The 24,560-nt window shown below is 49.4% G+C and overlaps 2 protein-coding genes across 4 annotated transcripts in view; one reads left to right on the plus strand and one right to left on the minus strand.

The window, feature by feature from the left end:
• The window catches only part of SLC22A23 (solute carrier family 22 member 23), a 181,233-nt gene extending 175,410 nt beyond the window's left edge, over window positions 1-5,823 (plus strand). For both annotated transcript variants that reach the window (XM_043590924.1, XM_043590925.1), the window contains one exon: window positions 1,349-5,823. In XM_043590924.1, the coding sequence (XP_043446859.1) occupies window positions 1,349-1,706 (358 nt within the window). In that variant the 3' untranslated portion in view covers window positions 1,707-5,823. The remainder of the gene's footprint in view (window positions 1-1,348) is intronic.
• A 1,881-nt stretch (window positions 5,824-7,704) lies between these two features.
• Window positions 7,705-18,099, minus strand: PSMG4 (proteasome assembly chaperone 4). 2 transcript variants are annotated; one of them, XM_043590928.1, is made up of 4 exons: window positions 17,799-18,099; window positions 11,661-11,734; window positions 11,476-11,551; window positions 7,817-7,895 (listed from the first exon to the last, which is right to left on the minus strand). In XM_043590928.1, the coding sequence occupies exons 1-3, from the start codon at window positions 17,970-17,972 to the stop codon at window positions 11,476-11,478; spliced, it is 324 nt and encodes a 107-aa protein (XP_043446863.1). In that variant the 5' UTR covers window positions 17,973-18,099; the 3' UTR covers window positions 7,817-7,895. The 2 variants fall into 2 exon arrangements, with proteins under 2 accessions (XP_043446862.1, XP_043446863.1); XM_043590927.1 differs by lacking the exon at window positions 11,661-11,734 and having other exon boundaries at window positions 7,705-7,895; window positions 17,799-18,061.
• Window positions 18,100-24,560: the final 6,461 nt, after the last annotated feature.

The raw sequence follows: 24,560 nt of genomic DNA on the forward strand, positions 1-24,560 counted from the left end.
CTTCTGCCCAAGCACATCCAAGAATAAAGGTCACTTTACTAAAGGGTGGTGCATAAGCTCTTAAGCAACTCCAGTGAAAGTTCTTCCTTAAAACAACTGAAATCCACATCCCTGTACCCTCTGCCCACTGGTCTGGGTCTGCTCTCTGAGACGACCCCTTTCTTGAGACAAGACTGCATCCATCAGGCCCCTTCATTGTAGCTCCAGGGCAGAGACCAGACAGCCCTCCCTGGCCTGTTCATTGCAGGGCCCAGTGGGGCCATGACTTCCTGTCACCTGAATGTCATGGTCCCCTTTACTGCAGCCCAGCCCTGCACTGCTTTTTCAGTGGCCACATGATACCTTATCCCCCAAAATATGCTTTTATGTCAAAGGAGAGATGGAGCTTTGACGGATTTTTTTTTTTTCAACGTTTATTTATTTTTTAGGACAGAGAGAGACAGAGCATGAACGGGGGAGGGGCAGAGAGAGAGGGAGACACAGAATCGGAAACAGGCTCCAGGCTCTGAGCCATCAGCCCAGAGCCCGACGCGGGGCTCGAACTCACGGACCGTGAGATCATGACCTGGCTGAAGTCGGACGCTCAACCGACTGCGCCACCCAGGCACCCCGGAGCTTTGACGGATTTTAATGTTGCATATCTACTAATCTCTCTAGAACTTTTGGTAGGTTCCCTCAAATGGCAGAGGAACAGAGATAAATGGCACTCGCTCTAGGCTTACATTTAGAACTTTCTGAGCTCAGTGCTGCTGTGAATTTCTCTCAATCACAGTGCAAGGTTCCTGGTATAATAGCTCCCCAAGCTGGGAATGATGGTATGGTGTGCAACAATAAATAACGACTCATGGTGAGAAAAATTATTGTCCTTCAAAGTATCTCCCAGTCTCTCTAGTTATGGCCGAGAAAATCTGTTAGTGCTGGTATGTCTATATTACTCTCTTTAACCTCTGTTAATCCACCCCCACCCCTACTCCCCAGTTTCTAAATGAAGAGCAAACCTTGGGAAAGAGCATAATTTAATAATACTTTGTTTTTCATTGCATATCATTTATGGCAAGTGGTACTGGTTTTCCATTTATAGTAGTGTTGTGAAATTGCCTTTCAAAATAAAGTAAAACAACTTGCGCTGGTGAGAAAAAGTATTCTCTAGAGGTGGTACAAAGCTGGCCAAGGCAAAGGTGGTTTGGGATATCCATCATGTGGGATACACTGGGGTGGTGCCATGAACTTGCTCCGTGATCCTGCCCAAGCGTGTCCCCTCCCTCCCCCCTCCCCCAGAGTTGCCATGCCCTTCCATGGTGGCGTGTGACTGTGGACACTGACCGTGTGTGCTCGTGCCCTCCTGCAGGTGCGGCGGGCTGGGGCTGGTGCTGGCCAGCGCGGGCTTCGGCATGCTGACGGCGCCCATCATCGATCTGCACAACCAGAAAGGCTACTTCCTGCACCACATCATTTTTGCCTGCTGCACGCTCATCTGCATCATCTGCATCCTCCTGCTGCCTGAGAGCAGGAACCAGAGCCTGCCTGAGAACATCTCCAATGGGGAGCACTACACACGGCAGCCACTCCTGCCACACAAGAAGGGGGAGCAGCCCCTCCTGCTCACCAACGCCGAGCTCAAGGACTACTCTGGCCTCCACGACGCAGCCACCGCAGGGGATGGGCTGCCGGAGAATGCCACGGCCAATGGCATGAAGTCCATGTAGCTCTCAGCATGGCCTTCCCTGAAGGGGGGCGCTGTGGGCTCCAAGGGTTTGGGGCTGTTTGGGCACAGGTTTACAGACCAGGGACCGAACACGTGGCTGGGGGCAGGGAAACCCAATTCTGCTGCTGATGCCACAGATGGTAAGACTGTCAACTGGTGTGGGGAAACTCTGTCTTTCCAAGACTCTAAGGACCGTGTTTGAAGAAGCAGACTCTTTGGAAATAACCCTTTGGACTTTCTTTTCTGCCATGAAATGTTTGTATTTATTTTGGTCATTTTTACAAGAAGCACTTTATTCCCTTTTCCTCTGATCTCGAAACGGAACCACCTCCTTCGGAAGAGGGACACGGCCACCAAGGAGGACGCTGTAGGCAACCAGCGCAGCGGTCCTGGAGGTTACACGCCATCCTTGCCCAGCACCCCACAGAGGAGCCAGGGGTCGCTCCCTCTGGGCCCGCTCCCCCCAAGGCCGCCTGCCTGTGTGCAGACTGGTCATGGAGCATCTCCATGACCACATTGTAGACAGAGTGAAATGTAAATGATTAGGTTTTTGCTAGAGAGTCTGTGTATGGTTTTTAAAGGGTTTTTGTGTGTGTGTGTTTGTGAGGTAAGAGCTTCTGTTCCATGTGTTGGGGGAAAGCAGCTCCCAGATGTCATTAAAACCAGCTTAGTCTTCCTTCAGGATCATCCTTTCGTACTTGACGCTGGAAGGTGTCTGGGGAAAAGTTTGGACATTTCACCAGAAATCCTAAACAATGAGTGGTACTACGGCCACAGTTCGCTGACGCAGGCTTGCCTGGCCGAGCTCACGATGAGCAACAGTGTGGAGACGTGCGACATGTTAACATGATCAGGAATCCTTCCCGGGTTTGGCTCCAGCAGGAAAGCGCCCCATTCACACTCAGCTTCTTGGCCAGCGCAACTTGAAAACAGGCTACTCTCTGAACTGAAAACCACTAGGGACATAACTGAAACAGACACCTGAGGCAAACCCACAGGAGCGAGGGGTGCTCTCCCAGACACAGCCCGTCACCCACATCTCGAGCACACACCACTGCGTAGAGATCACCAGCCCGGACGACTGTCAGCTCTCACTGACCTCACGCTGAGAGACTGCGAAGCCTGTGGGAGCCGCTGCCCCCTCCAGCCTGCCTTTGCCTGCTTCCTGCTTCCTGTCACTTCCGTCAGCACAGAGGGGGGCTTAGGGCAAGGAGTGGGAATCTCACAGGTGAGTCCACCTGACCTCCAGCCTCTTTAAAGCATCAAGACCAGTGGAGAGAAAGCAATAACTCACCAAAGTTCAACACCCATCCCCGATAGCCAAGGGTTTTCATTGTGTTCCTCATTTTTGTCCCAGACAGTGAAGGCTTCTTCCTGCCTTTCCAGGTCAGGCTTTCTCCACCTGTCTGGGGGTACTTCAGAGGAAACTTGGAGGGCCTCCTCAAGGACACCCAGGGGGCCACTAAGAACACTGGCGCAGGCAGGCACTGCCTTGTAGCAACACAGGCACCCGATTTTTTGGACAGCCTGGGTTCTTTCTAGAATTGTCCACCTCTGCACTCTGTGACATGTGTCTTTGCTGTGAGCTGTGTTCTTCCAGGGAACTTGTGGCCTCGAGTCTGTGAAGCAACTAGGTGACTTCCAGCTGACAGCTGCTAGAACTCAAAAGGGCCAGAAGAGATTGCTATAACTTCCCCTTCTCCCTTTCCAGCTTTCCACCTGGCCTATTCTCAGTCCACCCACCTCTCTCCTCCAAAACTGCTAGACCCCAGGAGGAGCCCTCAGATGTGATAAAAACATTGCTGGGGAGGTGAGCAGACTTGCAGGCATGCGTGATTCCAGGGAGTCAACTGCACTGTGTCTGACTCATCACTAGTGCCTGGGGTGTCCAGCCTGCCTGCAAAGGAGGCCACCTGGGAAGCAGGCTGCCTGGGAAGGAAAGCCATCTGGGAAGGAGGCTGCCTGGGAAGGAAGGCCACCTGGATGGAGGCCGCCTGGGATGGAGGCCGCCTGGGAAGGAGGCCACCTGGGAAGAAGGCTGCCTGGGAAGGAGGCCGACTGGGAAGGAGGCCACCTGGGAAGGAAGGCCACCTGGGAAGGAAGCCACCTGGGAAGGAGGGCCTCCTGGGAAGGAAGGGCGCCTAGCAGTCTCTCCCCATTTCTACCTGCTCTGAGCCCAGCTCACCCAGGCCTTCCTTCATGTCGGTTAAGTCACTTTTGTTCCATGTTTCAATGTTAGTCTGCATTCACCTTAATTTAAAAAGAACTTTCTTTACATCTGTGCAGCCTTCACGTGCCAAACTTGTGACATACCTTTTGCCTTTTTTAGAGTACTTGCTACAAAGCCACCTGGCAGCAAGACCCATTAAGTCCAGGACACAACGTGTGCAGCATTCAGGCCACAGGGCAGCTGGGGAGGCGGGAAGGAGCCAGTGAGGTCCCTGGGGCTGCTCCTGGCCGGGTACATGTCTGCATCCCTCACCCCAGCCCCGGGACACCTTGCAGTGCTGGGACAGCCCCCTTGCTGTCCTGCAGGACTCGAGCGTGTTCTCTTCACTGGTCACGTAGACCTTCTGTAAGAAATGTACTGAAGCTGTCATGTGCTGCCAGTAATCTCTATCCAGGAAGGCAGAGGCGAGGCACAGCAAAAAGTCCTGTTCCTTGGTCTCTGAGCTCCATCTGACGTGACAACTGCAAAAACTAGTGCAGCAGAGACAGCACTGTCGCTTCAGCGATCGGGACTAACTCATCATCCACTAGAAGAGAAGCTAGCGTGAGGACTGGGCTCTTGGGACCAAAGTCTGGCAGATGTGAAGGAGGCTGTCTTGCCAACAATCAGTGAGGTCTCAGCAAAGAGGTCCCACAGCTCTTCTCTCCCAGCAGCCTCAGGGTCAGGCTGAGCTCCTGTCCTGTTGCTGGTTCAGCTTAGGGATTTCTGAAGCTCTTGAGGAATGCCTTTACGAAACGGAGCCAAAGCAGAAAAGCTTCCGTGTGGGCTGAGCACTGGGAAATCCCGTACCAAGTGAGCAAGGCAGCAGGGGCCCACCGGAGCCTGATCCATCTCTGCATGGGTGGGGGCTGAGGCCACCAGCTCCCTGGCACCTGTCAGTAGTGTTTGTGGACTCCTCGGTCCTGTTTCCTTCGTCGTTAGTGAGGAAACACTTCTCAGGCACCTGCTATTCAAGTCCGCCCTCCCCACCACCTCCACCACCCCCACCCCCCACTGCCCGGGGAGACATCCCAAGGTACGTGCTCCAGCTCTCCTCCTCCTCTGCCACCCACTCGTGCATCCCGCTATCCTATCAGGGAGCTGTGATCCCCTTTCAATAAAAGTTATGCACAAATGTGAACACTTGAGACAGGGCTGGATATTTCATTTTGTTCTTTTCCAGAAGTCAACAAGAACACCACATGCACTAAATATTAGCACCCAAGACAAATAGGAAACAGTTTTAAATGCTTTGTTTTCTAAAAGTATAATCACTTTCAACTAGGGAAAAGGGGCTGGTAAGTTGGTTTCGCCACAGAACAGAAAGAGAGCAAAAATAAACCTCGTAAAGGAAGTAATTGCACTCAAACATTACCACTTCCTAGAGCCAAACAAGAAATGACTGAAGTGCCATTAAATGAACCGTGTGACCATCGCATCGCCCAGCCCCTAGGTGGCGCGCAGGTGCACGCACATGCTGGGGGAGCCCACACTTCAACTCTTTTAAAGGACACCTCACTTTAATGTATTGTGTGTTTTGGAAAAGCAGTACAGTGTGTTATGTCTAGTGGGGAATACTTCCCTCTGTCCTTCCTGCAACCCCAACATTTGAGGTTTCTCTGTAAGAACCGTGTTACTGTACATGTCGACCGGGATTACTCTGGAGGTGCTCTTTCATAGCACAAGCCTAAATCGGGTTCTGAACTGTCGTTCAAAGCTAAACGTCTGCATGATGTCACATCTGTTGTACCTTTGGGGAAAATTTGTATGTAAATGTACAGAAATAAAAATGTTGCCCCATTAACAAATTTCCACTGGAATGTCTTCCCTACCTCATCTGATGGTATCCAATGAAGGGCATTTCACAACCATTGACTACAAAGTAATAAAAACTCTACCTGTTTATGCAGCTCTCACTGTCCCTACTTCAGCGCCTCTGTAAACCGAGTCTTTACTCTCACCCTGAGGGGACAGCGGGTGGCCTCTTACCTCGCTTGCAGGGTCCTAGTCTTAAAAGGCAGGCAGAGGCAGAGATTGGAGTAAACACAAACTGTTCACTTAGTGATAGTCTCAAACCACCTGAGAAACGGGAGTCATCAGGAAATTGGAGAGTTCTTTTCTCTTGTGTGTTGATGTCCTATTCTGTGGCCTGACAGTCCCTAGAGAGGTCAAGAAATGACTCTCTTACACTGTGATTCTGGGAGGAAAGACTGATAACCCAAACTCTCTTTAATGTAGTATTTTTTAACAAGAAAACACTATTTCTTTAATAAAGTATTTATACCAAACTCTTCTCTCCATATCCCTGATTTTGTGTTACTTACTCTTCTTAGAGAGGGGCCCACCGTGCTTGTAACCTACCATGTGGCCGAGGCCTTCGACATTAGCACAGGAAGTCTGCAAAGGAGGCAAGTGTCTTAAACCCCAGATCGGCTCCTCTCAAGTGCCTTTATGTCCTGGCCAGAGTGTACCCACCCCTGGTTGCCTACTAGCTCAGTATGAGACTTTTGCCACTGCATGAAACATGTTACAGGGCCCTCAACTATCTGCCTCTAGCAACAAAAGGGGTCCACATGGACCCTGAAGACTAGAAAATCCTTTGCCAGGGGTCCTCAACCCTGCCTCTGCAGAGCAACATTGTGGGGAGCTTTCCAACGCCACCAAAACCTGGGCCGCAGGCCATCTGAACCTCTGGGGAAGGTCAGGCGTGGGCAATCTGTGAAGGCCACCCCAGGGATTCAGATGTGAAGCTGGGGTTAGGAGCCACTGACCCATGAAATACTGGCTTTTAGAAAAGAGTGTGAAAGAAAATGTGTAGTGTGGGAAACTAGAAAGTCCGGAATCCACTACACGTGGCAGGCAGGAAAGGGCTACAGATCGAAGGTAGCCAAAGCAGGTTCTTAGGACTTGGCAGAAAAGAAAGTGATAGCAAGAGCAAGGAGGAACTAAAGCATTTGGATCCATAAAAATGAAGTGGATAAATACAATAACTGACATCTAAATTGTGAGGGCACTCACAGAGTCTGCAAAACATGTAGTTGTACTTAATCCTAACAACCCAGTCAAGGCAGAGATTATTCTTGATTTACAGGTGAGGAAACAGGGGCCAGAGAAGTTACAACTTCACCCAGTCCATAAATCCAGTGAGCAGTGTGAGGCAGGACTGGACCCAGGCCCAAGGGAGAACACGGCAGGAGGAGCCATGCTGGGAAAAGGCTCAGCCAGAATGGGACAGGAAGAACATAACGTGAAGCATAAAGACTTATTACCTTAATTCTAATTGGGAATGTACACAGCAGGGTCATAACTAATTTACCTCCTTCCTAAATTATCAGTTCCAACAAAATCCCTTTTTATTTTATTTAAAAAAAATTTTTTTTAACATTTATTCATTTTTGAGAGATGGAAAGAGACAGAGCATGAGTTGGGGAGGGGCAGAGAGAGAGAGGGAGACACAGAATCCGAAGCAAGCTCCAGGCTCTGAGCTGTCAGCACAGAGCCTGATGTGGGGCTCAATCCCACGGACCGTGAGATCATGACCTGAGCCGAAGTTGGACACTTAACCAACTGAGCCACCGAAGGGGCCCCAAAATCCCATTTTTTACCCCAGCTCCCTAGTACTGAGCGGTCACAAGGGGAACCCCACCTGCCCATTTTGCTTTTCTCCTCCCCCAAGCTGATCAATTGTAGCCTTTGGCCCACAAGCTGGTGAGGGGGAAGAAGGAAAGTTAGGAAGATTAACCCTTTAAAAACAAAACGTCAACACATACATGAACCTAATGACAAACAGTGAAATTCAATCCATTTATTTAAATGTACATTGTACATAAGTTACAAATCCTCACTTCTGCCACTCTGCCTAGAACTTTTCCGGAAAAGCCTCCATTTCTTCCTTGATCCTGTTTTCTACGAGTAATGCGAAGTTACTGTCCGTGTTTTGAAGGTTATAGCTGACAAACACTTGTTTGTTGGTCTTCCTGGCTAAAAAGAGAAAACATTGGCACAGACGTGACTGAAAAGCCTGGAGGCTGTGTGCACCTCACACCTACCTCACAGCAGAGAGATGCCTGGGACAAGACAGCGAGGTCGCAGGGAGAGAAGGTGGATCTAATCTGTAATGCTCTTCCCCAGCAGCGGCCACAAATGCAGACTACAGTCATTGAGACCCCCTCCTGCTCTCTGCCACAGTGGTTCTCCAAGCATGGCCCCACCTCAGCAGCAGCACCTGAGAGCTTGTTAGAGCTGCAGATTCTCAGGCCCCCATCCCGGAAGCAGGGGGTGGGGCCAGCAACCTGCTTCACAAGCCCTCCAGGGGATCCAAGCGCTAATCCACTATTCTACTTAAAAAGTTGGTTTGTTTTTTTGTGGGTTTTTTTTTCACTTTTTTAAAATACAGATAATACCAAAGTATTTAAAATACTTAATTTCTCCTTCAGTACCACCCTCTCTACCAATTCCAGTCTTTTCCCAAGGATAATCCTGGGGCTACATTTCTGTACATTTATATAACACACACTTACATGCACATATTGTGTGCATATACACACAAATGTAGGACTTTCAATTTGATGTTGAAGAGACATTTTGACCCTTTCTACAGAACCAACAGTTGGGATGTACTGCTCCAACTACAAAAATCAAGCACAGTCACATGCCCAGAATCAGAAAGACCTATCCTGAAGCCAATTCAGGCAGTAAGCCTAAACCAGTTAAATATCGACCACACCAGTGATGACGCCTCCTCACTCAACCTGGCCTCACCACACCCACAGGGCAAGTGCAAACTCCTACTCCCCACAGAGACACCCACCCACCCTCCCCCAGCCCACAGACATCAGATGACCATGCCAGCCCTGTCATCAAAGGTGAAAACACGGTGAGGTGAGGTGAGGTGAGGTTGGCATCTGTCAAGTCACAGCCCACTCGGCCTACTCTTGTTCGGTGGCAGGAAATTCCTTGTCCCCAGAAGGGGGGGGGGGGGGGGCAGTCACTCTACTTGTTCAGACAGGTTCTTACAGGGAGCAAAACTATCTGCCTGCACTGTTCACCCAGCAGACCCAGCTGTGCCCTCTGTGCTGCACAGAATGAGGGTGTCCCCATGCACACCAAAGCCCTCCAATGCTTCTGGGGTTACTCTGAACCCACTAGATCTTCTCTTTTTCTACTTCCTTTCATCCTCCATATAAGATACCGTTTCAGGGAGCGCCTGGGTGGCTCAGTCAGTTAAGCATCCAACTTCGGCTCAGGTCATGACCTCACAGTTTGAGTTCAAGCCCCACGTTGGGCTCCACACTGACAGCTCAGAGCCTGGAGCCTGCTTCAGATTCTGCCTCCCTCTCTCTCTCTGCCCCTCCCCGCTCATGCTGTGTCTCTCTCTCTCTCTCAAAAATAAATAAACATTTAAAAAAGTTAAAAACAAACAAACAAACAAAGATACTGTTTCAGGATGCTTCTCTCTTCTCATTACCCCTCTACACAAGCAATGTATTTTCAACGGCAGGGTCCAGACCTAAGCTCGAGATGACCAGAACAGGGAAGGGCAGTGCTGGACAGCCCCCTGGTGACCCCAGCACCAGTGCATCACCAGACCCAGCCACATCATACCACTGACTTTTCCAGCTTTTTCTGTGTGCCTGTCCTTGCTGGGACTCAGGACTCAGTACTGCCAGGTTTTGCTGATAACAAGGCAGGAGGGACCCTTCGTTAATATCTGAGTTTAATAATAAGTTGGTGAGGACTTATTTTGTCTATGTTCTGTCACAATTTATACAGATTATTATAAATTGATGGAAACCACATAGGAAAAATATTTGTTAAAATTTGCACAAAACTAAAAAAAAGTAATAGTTTGTTGCATACAAACTGCTCCTAGGCTTTCATCTCAAGGGTACCCTTGGGCCCATCTTACTTTATTGGCATAAACAATTTATTCGTGGCACAGCAAACAAGCCCCCGCCATCCTCTACCAGAATCCGTCTCTCACACTGGGGTGATCCTATAAACATGAACACTCTCCCACGTCTTCGTCTGACCAGGCAGGGCATGCAGTGGTCTATACGATATTATGTGTGTCAGCCCTTCAACGCTGGTAAACACAGAGTGATGCACGTAGAAGCCAAGGGGCATCTTGTCGTCAACTAACTTCACGTGGTTCAGAAAAAAAATAGTATCAACACAGGGAATGAGAGCAACTGGGAATCTAGGCGAAGGCTAAGCAGAAATTCCCTGTATCTTTGGGGCAAATTTTCTGTAAATGTAAAATTACTTCCTAATAACAAGTTACCAGAACTTACTAGTTTGGTTACTAGCGCACACTAGTTAGTAGCCAGGTTTCTCTAAAAAGGTACAGTAGATATTCCTAAAATGCCACAGCTGCCCTCGTGGTTGGCCCTCCTCACACACAGAACTCAGAGTGGCAAGTCTAGAATGACCAGTCCTCACCCTGCCCCTCCTCCCCCTCCCCCCCTCCAGTATGTGGCTGTGCTGTTCACCCAGTTGCCTCCCTGAGTGACCAGCATATAAACTTCCACTAAGCAGGGATAGGTTGATAGAAATGTCAGTGCCACTAAACCAGAAGCTTCTTAAATTCAGGACCCAGACCTCAGCCACTGTACACCCCAGCACCAGGACATGGGGCCCCATAATGGGCTCTGGAACCGAACTGACAGGGAGCACTGGTGAACACGATGCCCGAGGAGGAGACAGAGGTTGCCCGGCTGTCCCATGTCTCCAGGTGCGCTGGGAGACGTGGCGACTGAGCACTGGCAGAGGGCAGAACACATACCATCCTGACCCCAACTACCTGGGTATTTCCAGAAAGTATGTGTTTGGGGCCCGGGAGAGGGTGGCGCTTTTAACCTCTCATTCTTGCTCACCACCCTCCATGCCACACTCAGGTCAGGCCAGCCTCCCCTCTTGCGATCTCTGAACAAGGACAATCCCTCCTGTGCAGTGCTGGCAGGCAGCTGCCCGGGGTCTCCTGAGTCACCAGGCGGCTACCCAGAGCCACTGCCTGATAGGTACCGTGGGCACCACTCACACTCTCCTCCCACGAGGAGGTAATGTGTTTACAGGAAGGAACTGAATCACCTTGTCATTCATCAGCTTGCACAGCAGCCAAGGCATGACGTGGGAGGCCCTTAAGAACATGCTGGCCCTGAGACAGTGGTCATGGTCAAGGGCATGGACAAGCCCTCCTTAAAGAAGACATCTGTGCTCATCTCTCAATACAAGGATTCTTTCCTTCTAAAGTCACCGGCCTCATGGTTCCATTAAACAGCGAGGTCCCCTGGGGCGCCTGGGTTGCGCAGTTGGTTAAGCGTCCGACTTCAGCCAGGTCACGATCTCGCGGTCCGTGAGTTCGAGCCCCGCGTCAGGCTCTGGGCTGATGGCTCAGCGCCTGGAGCCTGTTTCCGATTCTGTGTCTCCCTCTCTCTCTGCCCCTCCCCCGCTCATGCTCTGTCTCTCTCTGTCCCAAAAATAAATAAACGTTGAAAAAAAAAAAAAAAAACAGCAAGGTCCCCACCCAGCTGCTCCTGCAGCACCAGCCGTGGGCACGTACCTAAGCGCTGGGCAAGGCCAGAGGAGGTCGTATCAGAAGTGTCTCCGAGGAGGGAGGTAGACACGGGGATGGAATCCTAAAAAGAAACAAAGAAAACAATGCTGCTTCTCCATCGGCCAAACTTCTGTAGCTTCTGACTCATCCTTCCTGGCAATGGCAGGTTCTGGTAGGTTAGACACTTCTACCAAGAGGAGGAAGGTCTGGCATCTGTGTCAACAGCCAGGTCGGTTAACCCTCTACTGTATGTGATGTCACAGAGCTAGTACAGACACTTGAAGCTGGCATCACAGTGCTGTTAATAAGCGATAAGACTTACTTTACACAAAAGGCTTGTTTTAGGGTTGGAAGCCCCAAAGCATGCTGAAGGGCAACATTACCACCAAGAGGTCATTAAGGGCACAGAGGAAAGTTCGTCACAGAGTCTGGGTGCCACTGCTACCAGGTCCCTCTAGCCCACAAGTCAGGCATCAACGGAGAAGGCAGGACGCCAATCTCCTCATCCAGACCTGTAAGAGAGCACACGGCTCCATGCCCCTGAAGGGGTCTACGCTCTTCAAGGTCAACAAGGGCCCTATGAGTTTGCAAAAGGACATCAGTCATCAGGGTCCAAATAACGAATAAAGGAACATCAGATTATGTTTGGCCAATCCTCATTTCAGATAAGAAGCAATAAAACTAAAGATAAATAAATGTGGCCCTTCTGAAATTTAGAAGAAATCTTACTTCCAATTACTTTGGGGTTTTGCTTGTTTGTTTATTTTGAGAGAGAGAAAGAGAAAGAGAGAGAGAGAGAAAAAGTGGGAGGGAAGGAGGGAGGGAGGGGGGGGAGGGGGAGAGAGAGAGGGAGAGAGAGAGAGAGAGAGAGAGAATATCCCAAGCAGGCTCCACACTGCCAGCCCAAAGTTCAATGAGGGGCTCAAACTCATAAACCAGGAGATCATGACCTGAGCCGAAATCAAGAGTCGAACGCTTAACTGACTGAGCCACCCAGGCGCCCCATCCAATTACTTTTGGAAGTAACTCCCCTTACCATTAAACTTCCTACCTAGCTTAGGAGAAAAAAAATCACTAACTTATAATATGGTCAAACTTACTTCTATCAAAATATTAGACTTCTAAAAGAAACAGCCTCAGTACAGAGGCAAGATTTTTAGAAGAATAAGCTGCCACCAAAGGCTCTGGGGTTGGTGCCCATCCCCCCACACTGTCCAGGTAGAGACAGGTGAACTGACCAAACACCTGCTGTGTGCCAGATACTGTGAGTAAAGCATGGATCAGAGACTGCTCTTTGTCTCCTAGGGGTTCAAAGTCACTTCAAAAGGAGAGAGAACTTGTTCAGGTCTATAAGAGATGATCAAAAAACACAGGGTAAAAACAAAAGCATTTACTGCAAGCTTTTTTTGAAAAGATAACAAAAACATGATCTTAATGAATATGCTGTTTACAAAGTTCAAGTTCAACATTCAGCTCTATGCTAATAGTATCTAAACTCTAGAAAATCTACCTTAACAAGGTGGTCATTTCCCACCAAAAACAAAACTAAAAACTCCATATTGTTACCCTTAGTACTTCGTTACAATTTCCAAAATCATACTGCACCCAACTGGTCTCCCAGGCACACATAGGCCTAGACAGTTTTACTGTGGATGGGGCACCAAGTGGGCCCAACACATGCTAAATTACCTGAGCAAATAGGGCCCCATGTCCCCTTTTCCCTGGTCTCAGGCCAGCCTCCATCATGTTGGGGGAATCTGTATCACCCTTGTTCTAAAGCCTCTTGTGGTGCCACAAACAGACCACGTGGGGCCAGCTGGAAGAAAAGCAGGGCATGTGATTTTGTTCTAGATGGTCTTGTCTTGCGTGTGGGGGTAGAGGGGAAAGGGAGGAGGGAGGAGACATCACAGACCCTTTGGTGCCATCCTCCATGCATGGGCCAACAACAACCTTTTCCTAGGAAGGGCCAGAGGGTAAATCGTTTAGGTTTTTGTCGTTGTTGTTGCTTTTTTTAAATGTTTCTATTTATTTTTGACAGTGAGAGAAACAAAGCACGAGTGGGGGAGGGGCAGAGAGAGAGGGAGACAGAATTTGAAGCAGGTTCCAGGCTCTGAGCTGTCAGCACAGGGCCCGATGAGGGGCTAGAACTCATAAACCACGAGATCATGACCTGAGCTGAAGTCTGACACTTTACCGACTGAGCCACCCAGGAGGCCCTAAATCATTTAGTTTTTTATGGAGAAGGTCCAGTTGTAACTGTTTGATGCTGCTATCAAATTACAAAAGCTCTGACAGACATTACTGAATGGATGGGCAGATCTATGTTCCAATAAAACTTTGTTACAAAAGTAGACTGGCAGCAGGCCAGCCTGTAGGTCCTGGTTTGCCAAGCCCTATTCCACAGGAATCTTGTGTTTCCTGCTGTAAGCTTTGGTCTACACTTCTCTCCGGTTGGCTGGGTGCTCTGTTCCTGAAGGACAATGTACAGGTACACAAGGTGGCCAATAAGTGGGGAATGAACTTCTGACAGGTCTGGTAACTGAGACTGGCCCCTTTTCCTTTTCCTACCTGATCTTCATGGAATGTGAGTTTCCATTTGAGAAAATACACCCTTCTAGGAACTATGACTACCAAATGGTCAGACTGCCAAACTGCACCAAAGCAGCCCACAGGAGGAATCCTGAAATTGATTCAAGGAAGCAATGCCTGGTTTTACTAATGAGCAGTCCTGGGCCCCATGTGACCCACAGCCTAACCCACTGTCTATGACTATAGCCTTAGGACTATGAAAGAAGGAGGTTCCAGGGCACCACAAGCTCCAAACATACCACCGTATCCATCACCCTGTGCCCCCGCAGACCCTCTACCTCTCCCCTCCAATGAAAGAAGACATGGAACTGCCACCTGCCCAAAGGCCCAGCTGCGGGTACCCACCAGAAAAGAAATCAAAGAAAACCCACCAGGAAAAGAACAGCAAGAAGGGAAAGGGCAGAAGAAGGACACTGTGTGAAGACATCCAGAGGTCCCATTCAGAGGCTGTCTCCTTCCCGAAGCCTTACCCAGGTCCTGCCTGATGGCTCTCTCCTCTGATTGCCCACCACCCCAAGGGCCCCTTAGAGATTCCAATCCTTACAGTCTGTCAAGCTGCAGGTTACTACTGGTAGCCCTCCCTAGCAAACCCAGAGTTCCTCCAGGGGGGCCTCATTGTTTCATTCAGCAATGATTTAATGAGCAGCTTGCCAGGCTACTCCTAAACCAGACAAACCTCACCTCCACCATGGATACTGACAATAAACTGCAGAGGAAGCAACACTGGGGCATGCCCATGTACTAAAGCAGGGAGGAAGGCAGTAGCAGGGGAGCTCTACCAGGTAGCAGAGCCTAAAGGGTTACTGTAAAGTCTCTGACCTGTACTCTGAGGTTACCTCTTGAAAGGTCTGCAGCAGAAGGATGACAGTATCTGATTGCCGTCTGCTGCCCTGCAGGGAACTAGCCACATGGCAGTGTTGTGGGCTGAACTGTGTCCTCCAAAAAGAAAAGTCCACATCCTAACCCTTAGCACTTGTGAATGTGACTTTACTGGAAATAGGGTCTTTGCAGAGATGTAAGTTAAGATGAGGTCATAATGGAATAGGGTGGACCCTTAATCTATTATGACTGGGGTCTTTACAAGAAAACACACAGAGAAACACACAGAGAAGATGGCCAGTGACACCACAGGCAGAGATCTGAGTGATGAAGCCACAAGCCAAGGAATGCCAGGATTGCCCCCAACACCAGAAGATGGGAGAGGCATGGGAAGATTTCTCCCTACGAGCCACCAGAAGGAACCAGCCCTGCCGACACCTTGACTTTGGACTTCCGGCCTCCAGAACTGTGAGGGAATAGATCTTGGTTGGTTTAAGCCCCCCAGTTTGTGGCACTTTGTCACAGCAGCTCTAAGAAATGAACACAAACAGCAAAGGGGGAATCAGGCTAGGAGGAAAGGAGATGCTGCGGGCTTCACCGAGGGCAGGCTGGAAAGGAGGTGAGAGGTGTGTAAGCAACCTTTTAGGCAACCAACTTGAACAATGGAAACCTGAGTAAGATAGAAGGGCCCACAGTGCCCTCCAACCCCTTGGCTGAATACAAACAGGCCCATTAGGTGACCCACCTCAAAATATCCTTAAGTCCTAGCTGACCAATGGGTGGGTTACTTACACTTGGGCACAGGTGTTGGAGAAGTAAAGAAAGTACGCCAAAGATGGCCAAAGGAACTAAAACAAACTCTGGTCTCTAGCTTAGAGACCCCTCCTCCAGGTTCTTCTTCCTTTGCTGTGTGCAGGAAAACCCCCACAGATATGGAAGCTGGCGGCTATAAATTACCCTCCTCACTTGCATTCCGGGCTCAGACCTTTGGAGAAACAGTCTCCTCTGAGAACACTGGTGTGAAATAATTATCTCCAATCCACAAAGATCTCCTAGTGCCGCTTGGTTTTTCCGCCAGGGTTCCAGCCTGGTTCCGTAACACAGGTACCAAAAAAGGAAAATTCCATTAGAACCCACACCCCCTTAACTACAGCCCCTCACCACTGCCTCCAGGCAGTCTCTCCCTTGCTGTCCTTCCCCCAGCTCCCTTGCGGTGTATTCAATAAACTTCTACCTCCTTTGTTCTGCCTTGGGTGAATTCTTTCACTGACCCAGCCAGGCCAACAGGGTGGTTGGATTCCCCCTGTGTTGATGGACGGCAGTGCCTACAGATTCACTGACACTCGCCATGGGGAGAGTGGGAGAGTAATCAAGGTTCGAACGGAGTTTCCACAACAACAGATGGGCTGGCTGTGAAAGAAGCAGGTCTGAGGGAAGAGGTTAAGAGTTAGGTCTTACTTTTCTAAAGAAAACATCCAGATAGCCAACAGGCACATGAAAAGATGCTCAATGTCACTCCTCATCAGGGAAATACAAATCAAAACCACACTCAGATATCACCTCACTCCAGTCAGAGTGGCTAAAATGAACAAATCAGGAGACTATAGATGCTGGAGAGGATGTGGAGAAACAGGAACCCTCTTGCACTGTTGGTGGGAATGCAAACTGGTGCAGCCACTCTGGAAAGCAGTGTGGAGGTTCCTCAGAAAATTAAAAATAGACCTACCCTATGACCCAGCAATAGCACTGCTAGGAATTTACCCAAGGAATACAGGAGTGCTGATGCACAGCAGCACTTGCAACAATAGCCAAATTATGGAAAGAACCTAAATGTCCACCAACTGACGAATGGATAAAGATGTGTTTTATATATACAACGCAATACTACTTGGCAATGAGAAAGAATGAAATCTGACCACTTGTAGCAACATGGATGGAACTGGAGAGTGTTATAAGGGAAATAAGTCAGGCAGAGAAAGACAGATACCCTATGTTTTCACTCATATGTGGATCCTGAGAAACTCAACAGAAGACCAAGGGGGAGAAGAAGGAGGGGAAAAAAGTTACAGAGAGGAAAGGAGGCAAACCATAAGAGACTCTTTTAAATACTGAGAATGAACTGAGGGTTGATGGGGGTTGGGGGGTAGGTGGGTGATGGGCATTGAGGAGGGCACCTGTTGGGATGAGCACTGGGTATTGCATGGAAACCAATTTGACAATAAATTACATATTTTAAAAAAAAGCAGCACCTTAGAAGTAGCGGGGGGGGGGGGGGGGGAGGGGGTTGGGCGGGGAGGAAGGAGTTGGATCTTAAAATATGTCTAGTGTGAGATGCCTATCAGATTTTCAGGTGGAGACACAGGAGTCCAAGGTCTGTACTGGAAACAAAGAAAATTAGGTGTGTTCAATACAGAGATGGCAGGAAAACTAAGACGTGGATACCATCCTCCGGGAGGGGGAGTGTGACCAGACAGAAGTCCCACGACAAAGCCCTGAACGTTGCAACTACTGAGCGGGGCTCGAGGAGCCAGCAGAGGGGCGCCCGCCTTAAAGACAGAGGAGGAAGGGATAGGCGGGGATCGCCTGGGGGCCCACGCCCGGCCGACGGCATTCGGCTCCCCACGGATGGTGCAGGCCAGAACCCCGGTTCCTTAAGACATCACAGGAAGAGTTCCGGAGAGCCCCGAGGCCCCCTGGGCCCAGGAAAGACTGAGGGCACAAGTAGGGAACCACAACCCCTACTATTCCGGGCGGGCACCAGGCGTGTGCCTGGACCCTCAGTCACGTGCCTGGACCCTCAGTCACCTTGCCTCCCAGCCCCCGCCCCCATACCCGCTCGACCCCTCGCACCCCAACCTTCCAAGCCGGCCGGCATTCCCAGTCCTTCCCCCAGCCTCCGCCCCCTCCCGACCCGCACTCACGTAGCGATTGCACATGGCCACCGCGAGGTTGCGCAGGTGAGGCGTGGCCCCCACCCACAGGAAAAGCGAGTCCGTCAGCCGCATGACGTGGAAGTGGACGAGCTGCTCCCACAGCCTCGCGCTGAAGTTGTGCAGGGAGACGTCCCCGCCAGCGGCGGCCGGCGGCCCGTCCATGCCGCCCGGCGGGCCCACGCCCGCAAACGCCGAGACTCCGGTCCCGCTGCCGTCGTCGGCCGGGCCAGACCCAAGCAAGCGAGCGACGAGAGGTCGAGCGCGCTTTCGCTTTCGGTCCGGGGAGGAGGCGGGGCTAGCCCGGGACGTAGGTGGGGCCGGGAGTGGGCGGGGGCGGGCGGCTAGAAAACGCCGAGTAGGCCGGGCCCTGGCTGCGCTGTCCCGCCGGCCTCCCCCGGCGCCCGGGTCTACTGAAAACCCGCGGTCCTCAGCAGCAGGGGCTGGGCCGGTGTCCGGCGGTGACCTTAGGGAGTCCGCGGGCGCCTGGCAGAACCCGTCCTTGCTTGTTCCTTCCCTCCTTCACCCCAATTAGTGTTCGATGAGTAGCATTCAAGGGCTGGAGCTAGCTGCCTCGTCTTCCCAAGTCCTGACTCACAGCCCTTCGGAGACAACCACTTTTAAATTAGTGCCTTAAGCGCTCTTGCGCAGCCGCCTCCCCTCACACCGTCTTAGGTTTGGTTTACCAAAATCCTCCTCCCCTAGCAGCCCTGTACCTTCAGGGAAGCCTTGAATGCAGCTAGGCTTTGAGAAAGGCAGCAATATTGGGAGAAAGCCTCTAAAAGTTGAGTCAACTAAATTGGCAGGAGGCTGGGCTGGAACTCTTGATTGAACTCAGACCCCCTGAGGTTTGTAGTCTTGGGCAAGCCTGGGCCTTGGGGTGACCTTTTAACCTTTCTGAGACTCAGCTTCCTCGTAGGCAAAACGAAAATAAGAATAGGTAACTTTCAGAGGAGTAGAAAGCATGAGTCTCTATGTAGGAAGCACCATCAATGGTGGCCATTATAACGCCTGCTAAAGAACCCGTTAATTGGACATTGCAGAGTTGAAATAAGGAAGCCTGCAATATAAGAGAATGTTTATGGTAAAAGCAAGCAGGACCCATTTTGTCAGATTCTGTTACAATAAGCCCTTGGGTTTTACATCAAAACTATCAGAATCCAGGGGTGCCTGGGTGGCTCAGTTGGTTGGGCGTCCGACTTCAGCTCAGGTCAGGATCTTGCGGCCAGTGAGTTCGAGCCCCGCGTCGGGCTCTGTGCTGACAGCTCAGAGCCTGGAGCCTGTTTTGGATTCTGGGTCTCCCTCTCGTTCTGACCCACCCTGTTCATGCTCTATCTCTCTCTGTCTCAAAAATAAATAAATGTTTAAAAAAATTAAAAATAAAACTATCAGAGTCCTACTTTTTAAATCTCTAATAGGTCTCAGTTGACTAAATTGAAATTTAAAAGGTTAAGTACTGGGGTGCCTGGGTGGCCCAGTGGTTTAAGCATCTGACTTCTGTTCAGGTCATGGTCTCAGAGTGCCTGAGTTTGAGCCCCCATTGGGCTCTCTGCTATCAGCATAGAGCCTGCTTCAGATCCTCTGTCTCATTCTCTCTGCCCCTCCCCTGCACGCCCTCTCTCTCTCAAAAATAAGTAAACGTTAAAAAAAAATAAAAGATTAAGTATTTTTACAGGTCTATTCTATTTGCTAATTAGCAATGATGCACTATAATAGTTAACTTTCAGGTCAATTTTTTAAGCAGCTTTATTAAGATATAATTGACATACAATAACTACCCATATTTAAAGTGTATATATTGAAGTTTTGACACAGTGAAACCAGTGAAACCATGGCTACAATCAAGATAGTGAACATGTCCATCAGCCCCGGAGGTTTCCTCAAGCCCCTCTTTAATCCTTCCTGCTGCCCATGACCACTAATCTGCATTTTGTCACTACAGATTAGTTTGAATTGTCGAGAGTTTTAGATAAATGGAATCATAGAGTATGTACAATTATTTTTGTCTGCCTTTTCACTCACCATAGTTACTTTGAGATCCATCCATTGTTGTGTGTATCAATAGTTCATTTCTTTTTATTGCTGAGCAGTATTCCATCGTATGGTCACACCACTCTTTGTTTATTCCTTCACACACTGATGCTCATTTAGGCTGTTTCCAGTTTGGGGCTATTACACTAAAGCCGTTACCCATATGCTTTCACTTCTCATATATAAAGACCTAGGAGTAGAATGGTTGTATCATATAGTAGCTGTATGTGTAACCTTTTAAGAACCTGACAAACTGTTTTACATAGTGATTATACCATTGTACATTCCCATCTGTGTATGGAGTTCTAGGTCCTCCACATCCCCATCAAACAGCAAGGACCATGCCAACTACTTGATATAATCAAGATTGTTCATTTTAGTCATTCTAAGTGGCATGTAGTGGTATCTCATTATGGTTTTAATTTGCATTTCCTTAATTACTAATGGACCTCAGTTTATACTTCACACCATGCACAAAAACAAACTCAGAGTGGTTCATAGACCTAAACATAAAATTTAAAACTATAAAACTTCCAGAGGAAAATGTAAGAGGAAACCTTTGTGACCTTTAATTAGACAAAGATTTCATAGATACAAGAAAGCATCATGAAAGAAAGCAAGATCCATAAAAGAACAAATTGGTAAATGGAACCAATGGAGCAGATGATCTCACCACATCTCACCTCTAACACCCTCTAATGCTTCATCCCCTAGACAACAAACAATTTTTAAAATGAGAATTTATATCTAAGGAATCCAGAAGAACTGTCTGGAGAAATTGGGCAACTAGTTAATAGCCTATTGCCTCGATGCTCTCCTCCACACGCACCCAGCACAGGTGGAAGAGAACCCCTCTCTGCACCCACGTCAGGGTACTGAGCACCCCTGGGAAAACCACCTGACCCAGCAGGTGAGGGTCACAGTCAGCCATGGCCCTCAACATCAGTTGCCCCTCAAACATTACCCTGCATTCCCTAGACTGTGTCCTCTCTCATTTATTCTAAGGACTATTCTCCTCAAGCCTTAACCCTACCTGAGCTCAAGTTCACCAGATAAGCTGCCTCTAATTTTACAAAGAAAACAGAGGTTACTCTTATCTTCATCTGACCTCATTCTTGCCATCTTCTCCTCCCTCCATTACAGTGAGTTTCTCCTCCCCTGTCAAAGGTTAATCTATCCACCTGTACTCTGAACCTGTCTTTCTCCATATCCTCAAGAATTCTGTCAACTTTAGTGGCTTCTCCAAAGGGTCAGTGGTGGGCTCTGAGATGTACGACCCAGATCCCCCTTCAGGAAAGGACTTGTCTCAGCTGCTGGAAAAGCTGTTAGCAGAAAGTCTTCTATTGTCACCTCCTTTGGAGTTTGAATACCCCTCCCAGGGCAGCTCACATCCAATGACTGATGGAGGTAACAGTATAGAGGTCAGGCCATTTCAGTCCAATGCAAGACAACTATGATGGGCCATTTTTGCTCCACAGTGCCCACGGATTCAACTGAGGCCGATTACAAGAGTTGTATTCACCTTACACCATCAGAGGAAACTATGGATGGATGATTGGGATGCTGAGTGTGTCACCCCAGTCAAATCTTATGGTCCCTTGCTCAGTTTCCAGACCTAGAACCCAATAACTGAAGACATGTCCTGGTCCCCTGCAACACCAGAGTAAGTATATACAGTATTACTATCCAGCCCTCCCCCAAAGAGACCGAAGGTCATTTACTCAGGTAACACTATGCTAGGGAAAGAGGAAGATCTGAGCATTTTAAGAGTCAGAGTTGGAACTGAGATATGCAGATCTGAAGTGTCATCTTGGTCTTCCTGCTAAAATGGGCACATACAGGAACCAGACATTAGATGGAGTCCCGCCAAGGGTCCATTTGGTCTGCAGCCCCATCTGGGATCATTTGCCTGGTCCCTGAATATATAATTGGAATAGGCATAGTTGAAAGTTGGCACAATCCCCACAGTGGGGCCTGTACCTGGGGGGTAAGAGCTATCATAGTGAAGAAAGCCAAGTGGAAGCCTATGAAACTGCCCCTGCCCCAGCCAAGCAATATTGCATCAAGGGGAGCATGGTGGAAATTAGTGCCACCCCTAAGGATCCAGAGGATTCAATGGTGGTGGCCTTCACCATATTTCTACTTCCCCAGTTGAATCCTGGAAGGTGGCAATAGACTACGATAAACTCAACCAAGAAGCAGTCCCAATTGCAGCTGATGTGATATCTTTGATAAAGCAGTGTAATAAGGCCTCAGGTACATAGTATGTGGCCAAAGCTTTGGGAAATGCATTCTTTTCTATTGCAATCAGAAAAGAGGAGCAGAAACAGTTTGCATTTACATGAGATGGACAATATTCACATACAGTTTCATCCAAGAGCATGTTAAATCTCCACCCTCTGTCAGAATGTCATTTGAAGAGATCTAGACTATCCAGACATCCCACAAAATATCACACTGATGCCTTACGTCACTATCACTTCTGTTTCACCAATGCCCTGTCTTGAGTTAGCACCTATGGCTGCATGGGGGATCCCATAGGAATAGCTGAAGAATGAGGTAAAAGCCAGAGCTTGGATTTGGGATGGGTCAGTGCGTGGGTGCAAGGTACACACGGGCGCAGCTGTGATGCGGCCTCACTCTGGCAGTGCACCTGGTCATCCATGCCATGTGGACAGAGCAGTAGCCCCAGGTCAGAGTGCACACAGACTTAGGGGCAGTGGGGAATGACTTGGCCTGGCCAGTCAGTTAACTGTGGGAAAGATGGGAAGACAGAGAATAGGACAGGGAGGTCGGGGGAAGAGGCATGTGGATAGAGGGCCCACAAAGTATGAAGATCCCTGTATCACGAGTGTTATGACCCAGCAGAGAACATGAGTGGGCAAAGTGACACAGCCAGTTGATGACAGCCCCTGTCTCCCACCACCCAGGCTGGTACAGTAAACAGGCCATGCACAAAATAGCCACAGTAACAGAGGCGAGGTTGTGTGGGGCCAACAGCATGGAATTCTGCTTGCCAAGCTGTTCTTGCTGCTGTCACTAAACATCTTACCTACCCACAGAGACCCAGGCTGACGCTCTGTTATGTGCAGCACCACTGCTCAAGGAGAACTGACCACTACATAGCAAGGTGGGGATGTTGGGCTCTTTCCACCCAGAAGGACCAGCAATTTGTTGTGACAGAAATAGAACCACGTGGTGGGTATGTGTTTGCCCTTCCTGTCCACAGAGCCTTAGTGCCATTATCTGAGTGCTTACAGAGTGCGTGATCCTCCGACATGGCTTTGCGTGTGATGTCACATGAGACAGCAGAAGAGGTGGGAGAGTGGGCCCAGAACCAGGGGAGCCAATGGCCCCCTCACACAGTCTGTGCTACCCACAAGCTGCCCACTGAAGACAGAAATGCTCAGAGATGGTAATTTACAAGGATGGAGAATCATCCCTGTGTCGAGCCCAGCAACTCAAAAAGAAGAGTCACCATCCTGGGGGAGGGTCTCCATCCTCATCATAAGGAGATGGGGCTGTTGTCACCAGGTGGGGGCAGGGAGGAAACTGTCTGGCAGTCAGGTGACCTACTTGGGTGCCACTTGGTACTCCCTTGCCCAGTTGTGACAGCAGATAACTGTAACTCTGGCCTAAGGGCAGATCCTCCTTCTAGGAAAGAATTGTTGCCCAGCTGCTAGGAACATAGGGCCTTCAAGAGTCAATCCTTTAGGCTACTGCTACTGCTACTGCTACTGAGAGCTATCTTGCCCCAAGGTCTTTCCTGGGACTGAGGGGGATGGGTGGGGGGGGGGACTCTCTGATGGGGGCAAGGGAAAAAAGATGCAGCCACTTTAGCCCAATGCACTCAACTCTGACAGCCACATGAGCTTCAGAGGTCCCCATAGGGTCAACTGAGGCTTTTCCTTCTTCCTCTGCCTACTCCTACTTCCTCTCACTCCCCTGCAAGGGTATTGATCCCAAGGGTACTCCCTAATAAAATATTCAGATTAAACTCTGAAATTGCTTTCTGGCGAACCCAACCTGGGACAGGCTCCTTCTATGGCCTGTTCTCCTCTCACCGTATGCATTCCTGGGCAATTTCATCCATGGTAATGATTTCCTTGACACCTAATCTCTAAAGTATGAATGTACGGCCATCATAGCTCTTTTTAGAGGCACGCACATGCTGCACTGCCAACTGGCCTTTACTTCCCAACTGTCCCCAACAACACCTGGACCCTCAGTATGTCCATGCCCAATATCATCATCTCTTCCATCCTCACCTTCCTGCCCCCCCCTTTTCCTTACTGTATTCCCTACATTGGTGAATGTTCCCGAACCACAACTAAAGAATCTTCTCAGTTACTGCAAACAGCACTGCCTGCGGTTTCTCCCACACTCCTCCTTCACATCCGCCCCACCTGCGCTTCTGTCCTGGTGCAGACCCTGCCCTTCTCTTCTTGCCTGAACTTCTGCCCTGGCATTCTGACCGGCTCCCCTGCTTTGTGTTGCAGTAGGCCCCAGTGTGTCTTTCTCACCATTGCCAGAGAGATCTACTGAATGGATAAATCTGCTCACAGTATTTCCTGTAATGAAAAATTCTTCAGGGATGTTCAGGGATGTTCTCAATGCCTTTGCAGACATACAAGGCCCTCACCCAGCTGTCAGTCTACTTATGCCTGTCTCTTCCCTCACCTCCTGCTTTCCTGAACCCCACAACACGGCCAGAACCCACCA

Source organism: Prionailurus bengalensis, chromosome B2 (assembly GCF_016509475.1).
Source record: "Prionailurus bengalensis isolate Pbe53 chromosome B2, Fcat_Pben_1.1_paternal_pri, whole genome shotgun sequence".
Taxonomy (NCBI): Eukaryota; Metazoa; Chordata; class Mammalia; order Carnivora; family Felidae; genus Prionailurus; species Prionailurus bengalensis.